The sequence below is a fragment of the Lissotriton helveticus genome, chromosome 4_1, assembly GCF_964261635.1.
Source record: "Lissotriton helveticus chromosome 4_1, aLisHel1.1, whole genome shotgun sequence".
In the NCBI taxonomy this organism is placed as follows: domain Eukaryota; kingdom Metazoa; phylum Chordata; class Amphibia; order Caudata; family Salamandridae; genus Lissotriton; species Lissotriton helveticus.
In genome coordinates, this window is record NC_136063.1 from 105,707,109 (window position 1) to 105,725,164 (window position 18,056).

Below are 18,056 nucleotides of genomic sequence, written 5' to 3' on the forward strand. Positions count from 1 at the left end.
GGACAATCTCAATTACCGGCCATTTGGAGAAGTGATCAATTACAACCAGGATGTACTTGATCTCCCCATCATGACCTTCAATGGGACCGGTAATGTCCAGGCCTATCCCCTCCCAAGGCATGCTCGGAGAGGGTAACGGAGATAGAGGAACCCTAGCGGTTTTGAGGCTCTTATCTGAATCATTACAACTAATGCAGTCATTAATCATGACCTCAATCTGTTTATCAATCCCGGGCCACCAATAGCTGTTTCTGACCCTCTGCTTAGTTTTGGATATACCAAGATGACCAATATGGCATAAACTTAAAATTTTACTTCTGAGTGTGTTGGGAGGAACAGCCTTGCCTATTCTGTATAGCACATTGTGTTCGACACTCAGTTCATTCCTTATCTCCCAATAAGTTCTGGTTACTTCATCCAGAAGTCTCTTCTCGGGCCAGCCGTCCTTGATGTATCCGCAAACCTTTTGTAGACTGGTGTCTCTAAGCATATGTTCTTTCCATTCAGTACTTGTGATACCATCCAAGTCAGTGTTGAACAGTAACGCTAATTTCTCAAAGTCAAGTTGCTCCTCTGTGACCTCTTCGTTGGGTAAGGGAAACCTGCTTAAGAAGTCAGCATCTTTGTTTCTAACCCCAGGCCAGTATTCCACTGTGTAATAGTAGTCTAGTAACTTGACTGACATTTTGCTGAGTCTGGGGGAGGCATTTTGTAGACCCAAAGCTGAGAGAATTTTAATTAATGGTTTGTGGTCTGTGCGTAAGTGGATGTTGTAACCCCACATGTACACTCTGAAATAGTTTCGAGCCCACGAACATGCAAGCATTTCACACTCGATCACTGAATATCTTTCCTCAGCTGGGGTCAGTGAACGCGAAGCAAAGGCTACAACCCATTCATGGTTATCTGAATCTTTTTGTGCAAGGACAGCACCACGTCCCTTGTTGCTGGCATCCGTGGTGACATAAATCTGAGCTTTGGGGTCTCCTGCGCGAGAGCAGTAAGACCCGAGATGTCACGCGCCAGTATTGGCTTGTGACATTAACCATAGATACAACAACTGCTTATATCTGATACTTATTTCTGTATGTCTAATGGTAACATCTTGAACAACCTAATCTTCTTCACGAACAAAAGAGCCCAATGTAGGAACACCCTCATTTTCTTTTTTAAGGTCAAACAGATAAGGAAAACACCTCATGTTTTTAGCCTTTCTGTTACCTCCTCTCCACCCTTCAAAGCCGATCTCACCATTACCATTTACGACAATGGGATTGTCCTCCCTCAATCATCAGATCGAAATCTAGAACATTTTAAAAAACTCTTTATGAAGATCAAAAACTCATTGGCTAACAATATAACCTCTTTACAAAATCTAGGGCTAGCAACCACAATTGTACCACTATATGTTGTTCCCAGTTCCTCTTCCAATACACCTCCCTCCTCGCCCACCAATCGACCCTCGTCCCTACCGGGTGGCGGATCGAATGCTTCACCTATTTCACTGCCAGTAACCCTCTCACCTTTATCAACCTCTCTATCAATGCAGCCTGGAACACCGCAAATCCCCAGTGATCAACTCCCCCCCTCTGGAACCTCTCAATGCCGCCTCTGACCCCTCTGGCACACAACGATACCCTTCCTCCTTGCAAAATCTCCCCATACAAACTCTACCCCTTTCCCAGGACCCAGACCTGGTGGCACGCCTGAATGATATATCCGTCCAACTGCACCTTGAACTTCATGACTTGAAAGCCCTCTCATTGGAACATCTTCCCTTGATAAGCTCCCTCCTCTCTCGTCCGAATCTGCCCAGAGCACCTGCTAGGGCTAGCGTTAGGGCTTGCCTTGATCAACTCTCTACCCTCACTATCTCTAAAACCGTACCCCTACCTAACACACCCTCTTGCCCCAGAAGATCAATGGCCTATCTTACGCATAACGATATAGATGACTTACTCAACTCTTACTCGCCTACCCTAGACTCCAACAAGACTTCTACGGGGCTAATTCAAGCCGTTCACACTAACCCGAACAGAGATTCCCCCACAACCTTAGAGTCATAAACAATGACAACCTAATGAGAGTGAACAGCATACAGACACCCCCCCCATACTCTGGTACAACTTAAATGCGTACTACAGGTCAGCCAGCAAACACGCCTCTGATATCTTCAACCTCATCCAACACAATGAGATAGACATTATCATCCCTCAATCCCTCTTCCACTCCTATCCTAGACCTCCTAGTGCCCCCTGCCCATGACATAATTCGGCTAGACAGAGTTGTGAAGTTGAGCGGTGGCCTAGCCTGTATACATCGGAGCACACTTGCAGTCTCCCTCTCGGAGTCTTCTAGGCCATCATTATGTGACTACCTTTGTCTCAACATCTCTAGTAACAACCACCCGGTGTGCAAACTACACACATCCTATCACCCCCCTGGGTACAACCTCCCCTTCATCGAAAAATTAATGGAAATCATCTCTGGCAATGCCGATTCCCTTCTGTCACACATCTACCTCAGTGATTTCAACCTTCACTCGTCTAACCCTAATGACCATGCGGTAACATGCCTCAAATCTTTCTTGAGTGATTACGAGGTGATTCAACAATGTGTCATAATCACCAAAGAACACACCATCACAATGGATACCATCTCCCCTTGCGATTGGTCCGACCATCACAGCATCTTTTTCCATATTAACATGGAGGTGTGTCGGAGGAAGGCTCAACCAACGAAATTGAAGATTTGGAAAAGGGACCCCAGAGACATCAACACAGCTGATCTAGCAAACCACTGCAAATTTGCCCTCTCTTCCCAAGTTGACATGTCTGAGGTTCATGTACTCACTGACTTCTACAACACTACTATCTCTAGTATCATGGATTCCCTTGCTCCTCTCCAACAAAAAAATGCCTCAACAAAAATATCCAAGCCATGGTTCAACTTAAACTCGAAACGTCGCAACCTTAGGGCAATTGAACGATCCTGGAGATCCAAACCATCCTCGGACCAGCTAAAAATCCTTAGATAAGTTAGGACTCTTATAACAAACAAATCAAGAGAGCCAGGGCAGACTATTTCAGATCCCAACTTAATCAAGGCCCAAACCGGCCCAAGAAACTTTTCGAACTGGTTAAACACCAAACCGCTTTTACTCTGAAGTCAGCCCTCCCTCATGTGATGATCTGGCTGCTTTCTTTACTTTAATCAATATTGATCTGGATACCAGGCGGGCTCTACTGCTATCCAATGGGTCTGGGCCCCCCGGCCTTAATAGACAAGATTGAACCGATGAGAATGGGCATCAAGAACGATGCTTCCTGGGTTCTTCAGAGTATCAACCCATCTAATCACTTCAGCGACCCGTTGCCGCCTTCCATCTTCAAAGAAATCAAGGATGTTGTCTCCCCCATCTGGACAAAGATTGTCAACGCATCTCTGTCACAAGGCACAATCCCGGAGTGCGTAACAGCAGCTCAGGGAATACCTATATTAAAAAAAACTACCACAGACAGCGCTGATCTCAACAACTTCTGCCCTATCTCCACCAGCCAAACTCCTAGAAAAATACGTCCAATCGCAACTCTGTGCTCACATTGAAAATTTCCATCTCTTGGACCAACATCAATCTGGCTATCGCAGTGGGCATAGTACTGAATCAGCTCTCACTCACGTTATGGATGACATTTTAAAAATCCTTGACCAAAATAAATTGTGCCTCCTTATCCTAATTGACCTTTCCTCTGCGTTTGACACTGTTAATCACAACAACCTCCTATTCATTTTGGAGCACAGGATGGGCCTGTCTGGTCCGGTGTTGCAATGGTTCTCGTCCTTCCTCCATCACTGATCCCAACGAGTGAAGGCGAACCACTCTCTCTCCCAGCCATCACCAATATCCATGTGGGGGGTCCCCCAAGGGTCCGCCCTATCTCCCATTCTCTTCTACTTGCTCTTGGAACCATTAGCCAATGTACTAAATTCCATGGTCATTCTTTTCCATATTTATGCGGATGACACACAACTTTATCTGAAAATCTCCTCCCCGGATAACATCATTTCACTCAACTCTACCCTATTGACTACTCAAAACTGGTTAACTGAGAACCACCTCCTACTCAACACCTCCAAAACCAAATTCCTTCTCATTTCTCCTCCGAATTACTCCCCTAAGTTAGACCGCTGGATGAACCACCGCACCGCCTTCAACTGCCCCCCCCCCCCAATATTGACTCAGCGAAATCTCTCGGAATCACCCTGGAAAAGCACTTGAACATGAAGACTCATATTAGCAATGTGTGCAAGGGAGCTAACCACCTGATGACGATACTCAGGAATGTCAACCCTTTCCTCCCACAAGCTGACTTCAAGCAAGTGGTCCAAGTGCTTGTTTTGCCGAGGCTAGACTATGGCAGTGCCACGCTCTGTGGTCTCCCCAAATATACCTGGCCCCACTAAGGGCCTCATTGAATGTGGAGGCCAGATTGAAAAGAAAAGCGCACATGTCCCCAGTCTTAAAATCTCTAAATTGGCTGCCCTGTGAAGCAAGAATACAGCAAAAGATTGCCTGCCTATCTCACAAGGCCCTCCATTTCAACCCCCCCAGTTATCTAGCGCAAAAGCTGGAACTATCCAGAGGGGGTAGACCTTCTAGGAGTGCTAACTCTCTCCTCCTAAAACCTCAGATCTTACTCAAAAAGAGAACGTATCGCTGAGCTTTCGCCGGCTCTGCACCCAAGATCTGGAACTCCCTCCCACCGAAAATAAGTAGAATCTCCTCCAAGGTTGCTTTCAAATTGGAAGTAAAAAGATTCCTTATGATCAAGTTCTTACCTTAAAAGGTTATTGGATTGTCTGCTATAATACACTTGGCTTACAGCTTTTAGCCCTGCGCTAGATACTATTCTTGTTTTTTTTAAATTTCCTTTCTCTCCGAATCACTTGCTCTGCTCCTATTTCGCTATGTACCAGTAATTATCTTACTCTCTGTTGACCCCTTATATTGAAACCGCTCTTGTTCTGGGAGTCCTATTTGATATGTGTTCTGTCTGGTAATTCTATTAGACACATGTACTGTAACTGTTACCTCTCCTCTCCCTCCAATTATAAAGCGCTCTGATATCCCTCAGAATCATGTTCGCGCTATATAAAACGTTATAAATAAATAAACAAATATTATCTTACATTTTTTTGCAACTTAGTAAAAAAAAAAGAAAGCATGCTGCAAGCTGGGAAAGAATACCTTTGCTCTTAATACTGAAGACATCATGCTCACCTCAGGGCCGAAATCAGGGAAGAGCACCTGGAACCAGTCTTTGTGCTGGAACTGGAGGATGAAATATGGGGCAGGACTCGGCGGAGGCAAGGTTGGTGCTGGTGGAGGTGGGGATGGACTTTCAGCTCTGATTTTGACAGTAGTGCTGGGCCGTTTTGATGGCAGCGGTGGTAAAGAGACTTTGAAATCCTATGAAGGAAATAAATAAGGGTTAGTCCTGTCAGGACCCCGGCAGAGTCCTCTTCTGGTCAGGGTGATCCAACCCCATGGAGTGGAGTCCCTGTACTGTGACACGGTGCTCAATCTCAGGAGTAAGTAGCCTCACAGAACGGCTAAGCGATGAGAAACAGCAGTTAGAGGATGTACTGGAGAAATGGCTATAGAGTACAGATCAGAACAACCACCGGGATCAGAGAAGGGACGCCCTGTGACATCTTCCACACACAAAACATTCAAAAAAATATTAAAAACAGACGGAAACATTGTGATAGAAGGGCAAGACTCCTAAGAAGGGCCTTGCATCGATTGCAGATGAACTTCTGTCTGACAGCATCTAATGTCCAGAGTAGGCCTGGGCGGTAAATTCCGTTCCGCTTGCGAAATTTGTGGAATGTGGGTAATTTTGCATTCCGCGGAGAAAGCGAAAACGCCCAAAATTCTGCGTTCCGCGACTTTGTGAAATTTTTTGCTTGTTCGCGTTCTCAAATTCGTGTTCGCAAGGTATTCCCCCCCCCCCCCCCCCCCGAGCATGCACACAGCGATTGTGAACAGTAAAAAAGCATCGCGAACCAGCAATGCCGCGTGTTTGCGGAATTTCTGCGTGTTCGTGGAGATTTTTTACTGTTTTGCAGAGATTTGCGTAACGCGATTACGCAAATCCCGCCCACCCATAGTCCAGAGCACACAGGGTCAGGCTGGAGAGCCTTGGGTACACAAATCGTGGAGATCCAGAGAAGCGCAGCAAACGAATGCCCAGATTAGCGAAGGGTCCATGGGGCATTTGTCTTAGAATGGATGAGTCCTCAGAGTGGAGGGTTGGATGCAGGAGGGCTGTGGAGACACTTAGGCAGCGGTGCTGTCCCTTAGAATATATTCATCTTATGAGAAGGAACCAAAAACAAGCCAACCGGATAGGTGGGAGACCCCACCGGCATTCAGAAACTCCAAGGAATAAAATGGTCAGAGCTAAAGACATATGTTAACAGTACAGGCTAATAAAATAGGCCTTGTTGGGCACCTGGTCCTTTATTTGTTAAACACATAGGCCATTGATTTGTGGGGGGTCTCAAAAGTAGCAATGAGTGGTTCTCTAGTGAACAGAAGGGAATTAAGCATGCCTTGAATGGAAAACTGAGAAATGTAACACATACTAACAGTCATCACAAGACAGTCCAAGAAGTGGTACAAGAAAACAATCTGGGAGGCAAAGCAAAGGTTACACTTATTTGAAGCCTGTAAAGCCAGTGAATATTTTGGATCTATGTTAACCATTGCATTAACGAAGAGACATGTGCAGAGGTAAATGGATGTTGTGGGCAAAGTTTGTGTAAAAATACTTCTGCAAGAATAAGAGACTTGGGAGGGGATGAGAAACTCATTTGTCTCTGCCAGGCTGGTATCCAGAAAGGCTGAAAGGTTAAAGAGAATCTCCTAGCACTCTCAGGTTTGATTTACTGTGACACGCACACCAAGGGGCTAGCGCCTCTGCTGTCTTTATAGATATGAAAACTGCATTTGATGCTGTTGATCACAGTTTAGTATGGTAAAAGCTAAGAAGATGGGAATGCATGATCTACTATGAAAGGCAATAATGTCGCTCTACACACAAACCTGGGTACGAGCCACATTGGGCCCAGCATTAATCACTGCATTCAAGGTCTGTAGGAATAAAGGCCCGAAGCTAGGCTGGGTCCTGTCCAACCTATAAAGTCATTTGTATGTAGCTGATCTCGGTGGTAAACTACTTAAGCCTTTAAGCGATTTTCCTCTCCATCTTCTACTATTTACTGATGACAGTATTACATAAGACCAAGCACCCATAAGAGATCTTTAGGCATTCAAAACATTCTGGTTAGTAAATATTCTAGTCATCAACAGAGAAAAATCAAAAAATCACTGCATTTGACAGGAAAATTGTAAAGAAAGCTCAATGGTCAACTGACTAGAGGCTGTACCAACAAACAAATATCTTGGTATTTAGATTAGGGAAAAAATAAAGCTTCACAATTTCACTCTGAAATCAAAGGGGCAAATTTACGAGCCCCTTACGCCAGATTTGCGCCACCGTTGCGTCACTTTTGTGATGCACAAAGTCAGCGTCATGCTGTGGGCTATTTACAACGTGACGCATCTAGGGAGATGCGTTATGTTGTAAAGCCCTGCACCACATGTGGGCATTCCTGCACAGGGGGGAGGGGGCGTTCCTGCGCAGAAACGCCTCCGAAAAGTGGCTAAGTGAAATCTACAAGATTTCACTCAGTCACTTTTACGGCCATGCTGCGTCAAAACCCTGTGCCTGCTTGAAGCAGGCGTAAGGATTGACGCAGCATGTTAGGGATAGGGGCACCCCGAGCCTTGCTGGAGCTGCGTCGTGCTTGCGACGCAACTCCAGAAATGCGCCGCCTTTCCGCCGGGGGTATGCGACACGCATCTGCCCATAGGTGCGTCATGGTGCGTTGCATTAGTGGTGGCACACGTGTGGGCAGATGCGTCGCAACTAGCAGAGATGCGCCAGTAGTCGTAAATCTGCCCCAAAGACTTTAGCCCTAAATGATATTGGTGCTATGGACCGTGTGGTGGTGTCTGACCTGTAGAGTCTTGTTTGGTCTCTCCTATAGCAAATCACAGGGACAAGTGAGGCTCGTACTCGATTTGCACAGCCTCTCACACTATCCTCCTCTTGAAATTATGCTCCAAGCTCTTTGGATCACGAAAACAACTGATCTGGCCAGGGATCTAGAACAAAGCTACACAGCAGACAAAAAAGCACCTGGAAAAACTTCTTAGAATCCTTCATTAGAAATGTGCAACCAGGTAGATTTCTGGAATGCCCAGTAACCAATCTCCACGTTGAAGGTGCTAATAACGAATCGTGCAAGAATTCCATCAGTTAGCTAAAGTTTAACGCATTTTGATAGGAAAACATATGTCTACGTTGATTATTTAGTCCCATGCACCAAACGTGATTCTTCAGCAGAAACATAAACTAATTAGACTTTGATTTTGTCCTTCTCTACTATGGAACTTTTGTCTTGTAGAGAGTCACAGAGGGAAATGTAACGTGCCGCATCTAGAAAATTGAAGAGAGTCCCTAGTGCACATGTTATGTCTATGCCAAGGATTAAATATAGGAACCTCTGGAACCCTTTTTTTAACAGGCTAGGGGGTGCACTGAGGCTCTCACAGAGTATGCCTTCATGAGTGACCTGCTCATAGGTTGTTTTATGACATTTATGGACATTGTTCTTCTCAAATTGAACTCATTTTACAACGCAAAGAGATTATGATATAATCTTGCTATCCTGTAAATTCTGCTGTATTTCTATTTGCACGTCTTCTAACTTGTTGATTTTTCTATTTTTCTCATTTACGTTATTTAAAGACGTGAACAGCTTCACTGTGTTGATTTACACCTTATTTTTCGCACGTAAGGCAGTGGCTGATGGCTCATGCATGATAATTGTTTTATTGTTAATCCTTCTTGCAATGGTGTTGATTAATCATGCAATAAAAAGTAAGACGTAAAAGAATTCACAAAAACATGTTACATAAAACGATAACATACCAATGCACCTATCGCTCAACAACTCTGTCCCCCACTTTAATCTTTCTCTGTACTTGCTCACAAACGCTGAAATGCCCTATCCCTTTCCATCCATTCTGTCACCACTTTGTATTCATTTCAGTCTCTTCTTAAGGAATGTCTTCAACTTTCCATGTGTAGTCCACATGGAATAAACAATAACAGCTTACATAAATCACTCATATCTTATTATATATGATTATATGATATAAAATTAACATATAAAGCTGCAGCCTCTGATTGTATCTAGGGGCCCTTGGTGCAATTTTATATAACGACAAAGTGAAGGAGGCTGGCTTAGTATATGGTGCACAATTTGACAACACTTACTAACACATCGGTATATTTCCTACCCGGAGATAGCAACACAATACACAAGAATACTTCAAATGCAATCAGTTAAGTAGCACAAAATACAGTGGTCTCCAGGGGGAGACCACAACATATACTAAGAAACTGGAATTCGAACTGCAGAAGAGGACGGAACGACCAGACGACTAAGAGGAGCCGGGGACACAAGCAACCACCCAAGGCAAGTACTCAGGAACCCCACGGAGGCTGTGTGCAGAGTGGAAACACAGCCGGGTGCTAAATGGAAGTCAGTGGAGAAGTTGCGGTTGCAGTGTTGCAGAATAAGGACCCTTCCCAGAGGATCCCGAAGAATTCCCTGGGAGGATAGAAGATTGGAGAGCCATCCGACTTGTGGATGCCCCGAGAACCAAGTTACTTACACCAGGGAAGCCAGGTGCATAGGAGTGAAGAGACATCGGAAACCACAGTAGAAGACAATGGAAGACTTAAAAGAAAAATGCCTCTGGAGAAGTTCCGGAAGGAGTCCGGTTGAATCCAAGGGTGGATTCTGGAAGTGCAGAACAGAGTCTATGCCACTCGGACGTGGCCAGGAGGCACGAAGACAGCACAATGCTCACCAAAGTCTGGGGGTTCAGAAGAGTTGATGATGATCTTGTGGCGGCAAGTGTGCGGACCACGCCACACTGAGGAAGACCAGGAGCCGTACACGAGCTGGCCCATGTCGGATGCTGGTGACTAGGTGGTCGGTGTCCAAGGTGTTCAACGGGAGCACCAATAAGCCTTGGGAGCCACAACTGCCATGAAGAAGAAACGAAGAAGGAGCAATGTTGGAACCAGCAAGGTCCAAGGGACTCACCAACAGCAGGAGAGTCGGAACAAGCCCCGAACATGCAGGGGGGCACACTGAAGCAAGAGAAGACCCTCAGGAGGACCCACAGGCCAAAGGTACAGGAGTGGCAAGAGGACCTCGAGCATCTCACCAAGAATGAAGGCTCGGAGGAGGAGCTTCGCGCGCATCCGAGATGGCCACGTGAGCACAGGGCTCCCGAGGACCCTCGCTGCCTCCCGCATTTATCCTGGACAATATCCTGATTTGATGGAAGATCATTGAAGACACAACCCGGCTGATGTACTAGCAGGTTTTTGGGTTGGAATCGGACGCAGGGTCCCCGAGTTTTGCCGTCTTGAAATTTGCGGCCTTCTCCATGAAACAGCCTGGACCTTGAGTTGTAGCAGTGCCCAGGTCGTAATTTAACAACAACGGCTCAAGGGGATCAGACCACAGCCTCACTTCACTTTCGGTTTCGGTTCTCCGGCGCACTGCCTCATATATGCGGTGTGTCTGTTGATCGGACGAGCCCCGATGCCAGCTCATTGAGTTTCGAGCGAGCGACTGTTTGGCTGTGGACTCCACTTGGCTCAACTTTGCCTCCTGTATTCTTGTGTGTGAATTTTAAGGAGCCATTTGGACCAGATCCCAAGCCTCCCTCCGGGGCACCCGATTCGCCATGACAGGCAAGCCTGAGGGCGAGAAACGGAAGGTCAAGACCACTATCCGTGGAGGTTCAACCCAGACGAATGTCATGGATCGCTATACACTTTCTAAAGGATCCCCTGGTGGCGCACCTAAGACCCGGGAGGAGGTTGTTGACGATCCTGCTGTGTTGGCGGACTTAACGCTACAAGACGTGATGGGCGCCATTGCTGGTATTCAGTCTTCTATTGGCCAACAGTATGAAGCCTTGGCTCTGAAGTTGGACACAGTGGCTATTGATGTCAACCTCATTCGAACTGATCTGGCCAAGACGAATGAGAAAGTGAAGTCATTGGACCTAAAGACGGATGTGTTCGACTTGCAAACAGAAGTGTGCAATCTTAGATCTGCTAATGACTTTTTCGCTCGTCGCTTGGAGGATTTTGAAGGCCGTGCACGGCGCAATAACGTGCGTATTATTGGGGTCCCGGAAGATTCTAGTTCACTCGCCAATGATCTTCGAGTGGAGGGCCTCATTCTTAATCATCTTGCACCAAAGGGCCTGAGCAAATTCTTTGCCATCGAACGTGCGCACAGAGTGCCAGGGGGACAGGCGAAGCCCGGTCTTACCCCCGTCCGATTATTGTACGGATCTTCAACTTTAGAGATCGCGACGCCATTTTGCAGGCGGCACGGACAAGTGGCCCTACGCAGTTCGAGAACGCTGCTGTGAATTTTTATCCGGACTTTTCTCAATTGGTCCAGAAACAACGCATGGGATTTCAAGGTGTGAAACGGCGACTAAGAGACATGGTACTAAAATACGCTATGTTATTCCCGGCCCGACTGCGTGTTGAATATGACAATCGAACATTCTTCTTTGTCAGGCCTGAGGAAGCGAGTGATTGGTTGGACACTTTGCCGACTCGCCGTGCTGGCCAAGAACATGCTGGTGGTGCTGAAGGGGGACTGATGGACCAAGAATGATTATGGTGCCTGTGTCCGGAACACTACTCAAAGTGACCAGCTGCAGCTCACTGACTTTTTTGATCATTCCACTCGTATCTTGGGAGGTAGCGGGGATGGCGTTTTCTTTGTGTAGATTAGTTCTTTGTTTGTAATTGTTAGGGCGACAGGCACACTGCAAATTGGGGTGGCTTTTGAGTCGGTGCAGGGGTGCAGGGTGGGGGGAAGTTGTGTTGGGAACCTCGGGGGGAGGGAGGGACATGTTCTGGGATTGTTTGTTTTTTCTTCTTCAAGGCAAGGTACTTTCATTATCTTTGACGTTGGTGTGATGCTCGTTTTGCGATGGGAGTTCATTGTGGATCTGGATGGGGGTTGAGGGTATTACGCTGGAATGGGAATGGGTTGGGTGATCGTATAAAGAGAGGGGTGGTTATGCAGCTGTTGCGGCGCCTTTCGCCTGATGTCGTTTTGCTACAAGAGACACACTTGATAGTAAACACTTGTCCCGCTCTTAATATACGGGGTTATCGTCTTGCTGCCCATTCTAGATTTACATCTAGTTCTAGAGGAGTGGGTATTCTGCTTAGGGTTTCCCTCCCCCTCGAGGTTGATGATGTGATCCTTGATGCCAGGGGTCGATATGTTGCACTTGTCGGGCGGTGGGAGGGTAAACCAATCTCGTTGGTGTCAGTTTATGTTCCCTCTGGCTTACAATCCACAACATTTACGGACCTGGGGCGGATGGTTCTGGGTCTCCCGGAGGGTGTTTTGATACTGGGTGGTGATTTTAACTCCTTCATTTCTGGCAGGATAGAACGCTATCCCCCCCCGAGATCTTCCTGCTGCGCAATCCTGGTTGGGTGACTTCCTGGAAACTTTGGGCCTCATAGACTGTTGGAGGCTAATGCATCCAGAGCAAACACAGTTTACTTTCCACTCGGGAGCTCATGGTAGTCTTTCTAGATTAGATTATGTCCTGATACCGGCGGCACTGTCCCCCTCGATTGGAATGATTAGACACTTGGCCCGGGGTATATCGGATCATTCCCCTATTTGGTTTCATTTTAATCTTAGCGCCGGGGCCGAAGGGAGGGTGACTCCGATTAACCCCTGGTATCTTCTTGACCCTAAGACTCGCACTGAATTGATTAAATCATTTGATCTGTATTTTACTGAGAATGCTGGTTCTGTAACCTCGCCAGTATCGTTGTGGGAAGCTTTTAAGACTGTGATCAGGGGACAGGCATTGTCTTTGGTGGGGTGTGCCAAGAAATGTAAGAATGAGGCAATTGTTCGGCTCGAGACTGAAATCACAGACCTGGAGCCTGCATTGGAGTGGGGGGTGTCTCAAGAAGCATTACACGTCCTCCGCCTTAAAAAATTAGAACATAAAACGTTGGTTACTGTTGCGGCAAAGACGATGAGTAGGGAACAACAGGGACGGCTGTACGATGTGGGTGATAAAGCAGGAAAATTGATTGCATGGCTGGATAGAAGGGAGAGAGCGAATCAAGTGTTTCCGGTGGTTGAGACATGTGGTGGAGTGCGTGTAACGGACCCTGTTGAGATTGTTGAATGCTTTGCTGATTATTTTCGAAAGGTCTATACATCGGTGTCCGACAGGCCCGAGGAGGATTCGCAATTGTTGCTTCGGGATATAGCACTTCCATGTTTGTCGGAATCGGATCGGGACTGGTTGGATGCCACGCCCTCGGTGGATGAGGTGGCTCTCGCGCTACGCTCCCTTCGCTCCGGCAAGGCTCTGGGTCCCAATGGCCTTCCTGTTGAACTGTATAAGTTACGCCCTGATACCCTAGCTCCCTATCTCGGTGATATGTTTTTGGCTGCGCGAGATAATGGCTCCCTCCCTAGAGATCAGCGTCTTGCAACCATCGTGGTGATCCATAAGGAGGGTAAACCACGAGATCGCTGCTCGTCCTATAGGCCCATTTCGCTCTTAAATGCGGAGCCCAAGATCCTCGCCAAACTGCTTGCTAATCGTTTGATTACGATTATTGGCGACCTGATTCATCCAGATCAATCGGGCTTTATCCCGCACCGTAACACGGCTTTAAATTTGCGACGTCTGCATGGTGTTCTCGCGAGGGCCCAGACGCTGCGTGAACCGGCCATCTTGGCGTCCTTGGACGCCACGATGGCCTTTGATACAATCGAGTGGTCTTATCTCTGGGCGGTACTCGGCGAATTTGGATTCGGCGCAGCTTTTATTGGTTGGGTCAAGCTCCTGTATGAAACGCCACTGGCACAGGTGGTGGTTAACAGCCGTGTCTCCATGCCTTTTACTCTTGGGAGGGGCACCCGGCAGGGTTGTCCGTTGTCCCCGCTCCTCTTTGCTTTGGCGTTGGAGCCACTCGCCGCTTGGCTACGGTGGGAGCCTTCGAGGATCGCATTTTCTTATACGCGTAAGATATTTTATTGTACCTTACATCTCCCCAAAAATCGCTCAACGTATTGTTTGACATACTTAACTCCTTCGGGAAGAACTCGGGCCTTATCATTAATTGGTCGAAATCCTACATTTATGTACTCGCGGGTGATGTCCCTCGTTTGCCTCGGGGCTGTCCCATCCAGTTGTCGCAGTCAGGCTTTAAGTACTTGGGTGTGTTTATCTCGATGGACCCGGCGGTTCGCTATGAACGTAATTTGCTCCCCCCCGCTCCAAAGGCTGCGCTCCGATGTAGCGCGTTGGCGTAAATTACCGTTATCTCCTCTAGGGCGTGCTGCCCTTTTTAAAATGATGTCCTTACCGCGGTTCCTATACGCCATACAGAATAGTTTTGATGTCATCCCGTCGACGTATTTTCGGGAAGTAGAATCGTTGCAGAGGCAACTAATATGGGACGGGCGTTCACGCATCGCTCTTCCGAAATTAACACTTCCCTGGTATGATGGCGGTATAGCGTTACCGGATATTCGTAGGTAATATTGGGCTTCCCACCTTGCTGCCATCAACCACGGGATGTATGGCCCGGCGTTGAATCCAGCATTTGAAATGGATAAGTGGCTGCTCCCGGGTGGTGATTACTACAGGGCACTCTATTCGGGTCCCTCCCATTCACAACTCACGGGACCTACCGCTATAGCCGTGCGGGTATGGTATAGCGCAACGGCAGCTATGGGCTGGAGTGATAAATTAACTGGTGCGACACCGCTCTATGCCTCTGCGAAGCTGGGTGGCCTATGGAAGACGAAGGGATTTGATAAGTGGGACATGATCGGTATTGGTAAAGTGCGTGATCTCTGGGTTAAAGGAGGGGTGAAGGCCTTCTCGGATCTGCAAATAGAGTATAAGCTGAGTGACAGGGAAAAATTTCGTTATATCCAGGTACGCTATGCTCTTAACTATGTGTTGCCAGTGGGTAGTGATATTACGGATTCCTCCCCCCTCGAAGATCGTATACTAGACGGTTATGTGCCAGACAGTACTATCTCATTGTTCTATAAGAAAATGATTAATGACCGATCGAGCCTGCTCGATCGCCTCCGTGAAGCCTGGATTGCTGATGGTATTGAACTGGATGATGAGGACTGGCAGTCCGCGATCTCCTCTCCCAAGGAGGTGGCGATTCCGGCCCGCCTCCGTCTGGTCCAACTCAAGATCCTCCACAGAATCTATGTCACCGGTCCCCGTCTGATCCATATGGGCTACTCCACGGATGGCATGTGTAGGCGTGGGTGTGGGTGTGGTCTCCTTGGCACCTATCTCCATATCATATGGGAATGCCCTGTGGTGGTGCGATTTTGGAAACGTATACATGAGGTGATGGATGTAGTTATGTATGGGGTCCGAACGACTATGACGTGTCGCAGCTTCGGTGGGCGACTCTGGCCAATATGGTTGCGAAGAGGGATATTGCACAATTGTGGGGATCCCCGAGGCCGCCTACAGTGACTGCTTGGAAAGAGAGTCTGGACTGGTGCATGTTCAGGGAGAAAACAGTGTATATGGCAAGAGGCAGACCCAAGAAATGGGGGAAGATTTGGAACCCTTGGAACTCATACCGTGGAGGTATCTGTACGCCCCCACTCACCGCTATTCCTAGTCCTACCCAGTCGCCCTGACCTACATTCCTTCTAGCTGTGGTATATTGTGTTGTTCATATGCAATTCTGCCTTTGCCACCCTCCCCTCATCTGTATTCAAAGACTCTTTTCTCCTGCTGTCATGTATCTCCCGTCCTCCTTGAGCGCAGACCTAATGGCTGTATTATCACTGTATTGCCTTGCTTGTCTGTTTGATGTGTTGTTTCTTTGTGTTTACATAATAAAAAGTTACAGTGCAGAGGATGCAGTGAGGATGCTGATCTTGGAGGGGAGAGATGCTGGAGGTTGGAGCTTCTTGTAGCTCGAAGATCTCTGCAGTGCAGAGTAAATGGACCTTGTCAATGGCAAGTTGACACGGTCCACAGTGGTTCGCTCCCTGTGGCTCCCACGAGGGGTACTGGCCTCAAAATTGTGGAGAGGACTGGTCAGGCCTTGAAGGAGTTGCAGAACCACTACCTGTGTTGCTGAGCATCGGGAATCCATAGGACGACAGGAGCAGCAGAACGCTCAGCTTGTTGCGGTGCCTGAAGATGCAGGGGAGTGAAACCTTCACTCCAAGGGAGATTTCTTCAAGGATCCTTGATGCCCACTGGTCTGTTGAAGAACCTGGAAGAGGCACCGACACAGACGATGAATAAGACTTGAAGAAGAGTGAGATCATGAGCAGCAGGAGTCTTCTATAGTGCAGTCTTGGTTTCAGTTGAAGTCCAAGTGTCCAAGACGGTCAAAGAGCGACGTAGTGGGTTATGGAATAAGTATTGGTGGCCCACGAATCTAGGCACCCCCCTCCTCCTAAACAAGTTGTAAAGAACTTGGGGGTTTGGATGGACACCTCTCTCAGTTTCCAGACCCAAACGAAGAAGGTGACTGGCACCTGTTTCGGTTTGTTGCATGGGCTCAAACCTATTTTGGGTTTCTTCGATGCCCCGACCAGACAGACCATCATTCAGTCCTTAATCACTTCTAGGCTTGATTACGCAAACGGTCTGTATCTGGGGGGCTAACAAAGTGGAAGTACACAGGCTACAGAGAGTACAGAACTCCGCAGCAAGAGCTTTTGTGGGCCTGCGCAGAGTCTGCTCTGCGACTAGCACAATCCGCCGCCTTCATTGGCTGCCTGTGGCTCAACTGATTGAGTTCAAGGCTCTCTGTATAGCCTTTAAAATCTTGAAGCTCGCCTCCCCTACCATCTTGACTGTTCTGCTCTCTTTTTATGCCCCCTCCTGTCAGCTTCGCTCCATGGGCCAACATTTCCTAGTGGTCCCTCGAGCTAGGAGGACCCGGGCTGGAGGCCGCTCCTTCCGGTACAGAGCGGCTACTCTCTGGAACTCACTGCCCCTCCATATTCGAGGCCTCAGCAACTTTCTCGAATTCAGGAAATCTATCAAAACATTTCTCTTTCCCACCGTGTAGGTTGCTCTGATTCCTCCCTGCGGTGTGGTCACCTATTTGCTGTTATCGCTGGGACGCCTCTTGGCTGGGGCAGCTGTCGTGCTCTACAAATCTCTTAATTAGAATTAGAAATAGAATCTTGTCCCATGACAAATCTGAGGATCGTTGCAGAGGTAAGCCCTTAGGTACCGTAAAGAAAGGGTTGGGATGATTCAGAGGTGCTTCCCGGAGGAGGGGCTGGACAGAGGGGAGGATACATGTCCTTTGTCTAGTTTCCCACCAGAGAGGGCGCCAAAGGCTCCCTGAATTGGTTTCAACTGGAGTATGCAAGGAGGGCACCTAGCGCCCCCACTCCAGCCCAATACACTAAGTCCTGTCTAGGAGTCCTAAAGTTAGTAGTCCTAACTTTACTACTAAACTGAGAAAAATCCAAAGTTTAAGACTTTCGGTATTCACAGAAGGCATTTTGGAGTCCTAAAGTTAGGAGTCCTAACTTTACTACTCCTAAACTGAGAAAAATCTAACTTTAAGACTTTTAGTATTCACAGAAGGCATTTAGGCGTCCTAAAGTTAGGACTCCTAACTTCTGTGAATACGAAATGAGTAAGTGTCTTCTGTGAATACCAAAATGAGTAAGTGTCTTCTGTGAATTCTAAAATGAGTAAGTGCCTTCTGTGAATATCAAAATGGTAGTAAGTTTAGGATTTTGTCTTAAGTTAGTTCTGTGGATCGGGACCTATGTGTTCTGTGTGTAAGGAATGTGCA

The 18,056-nt window shown here is 47.4% G+C and overlaps 1 protein-coding gene across 4 annotated transcripts in view; it reads right to left on the bottom strand.

Annotated features, from left to right (window-relative positions):
- Window positions 1–18,056, bottom strand: part of WDR97 (WD repeat domain 97) — a 357,055-nt gene that overhangs the window by 136,345 nt on the left and 202,654 nt on the right. For all 4 annotated transcript variants that reach the window (XM_078686528.1, XM_078686527.1, XM_078686526.1 and 1 more), the window contains one exon: window positions 5,282–5,470. In XM_078686528.1, coding sequence (XP_078542654.1) covers window positions 5,282–5,470 — 189 coding nt within the window. The remainder of the gene's footprint in view (window positions 1–5,281; window positions 5,471–18,056) is intronic.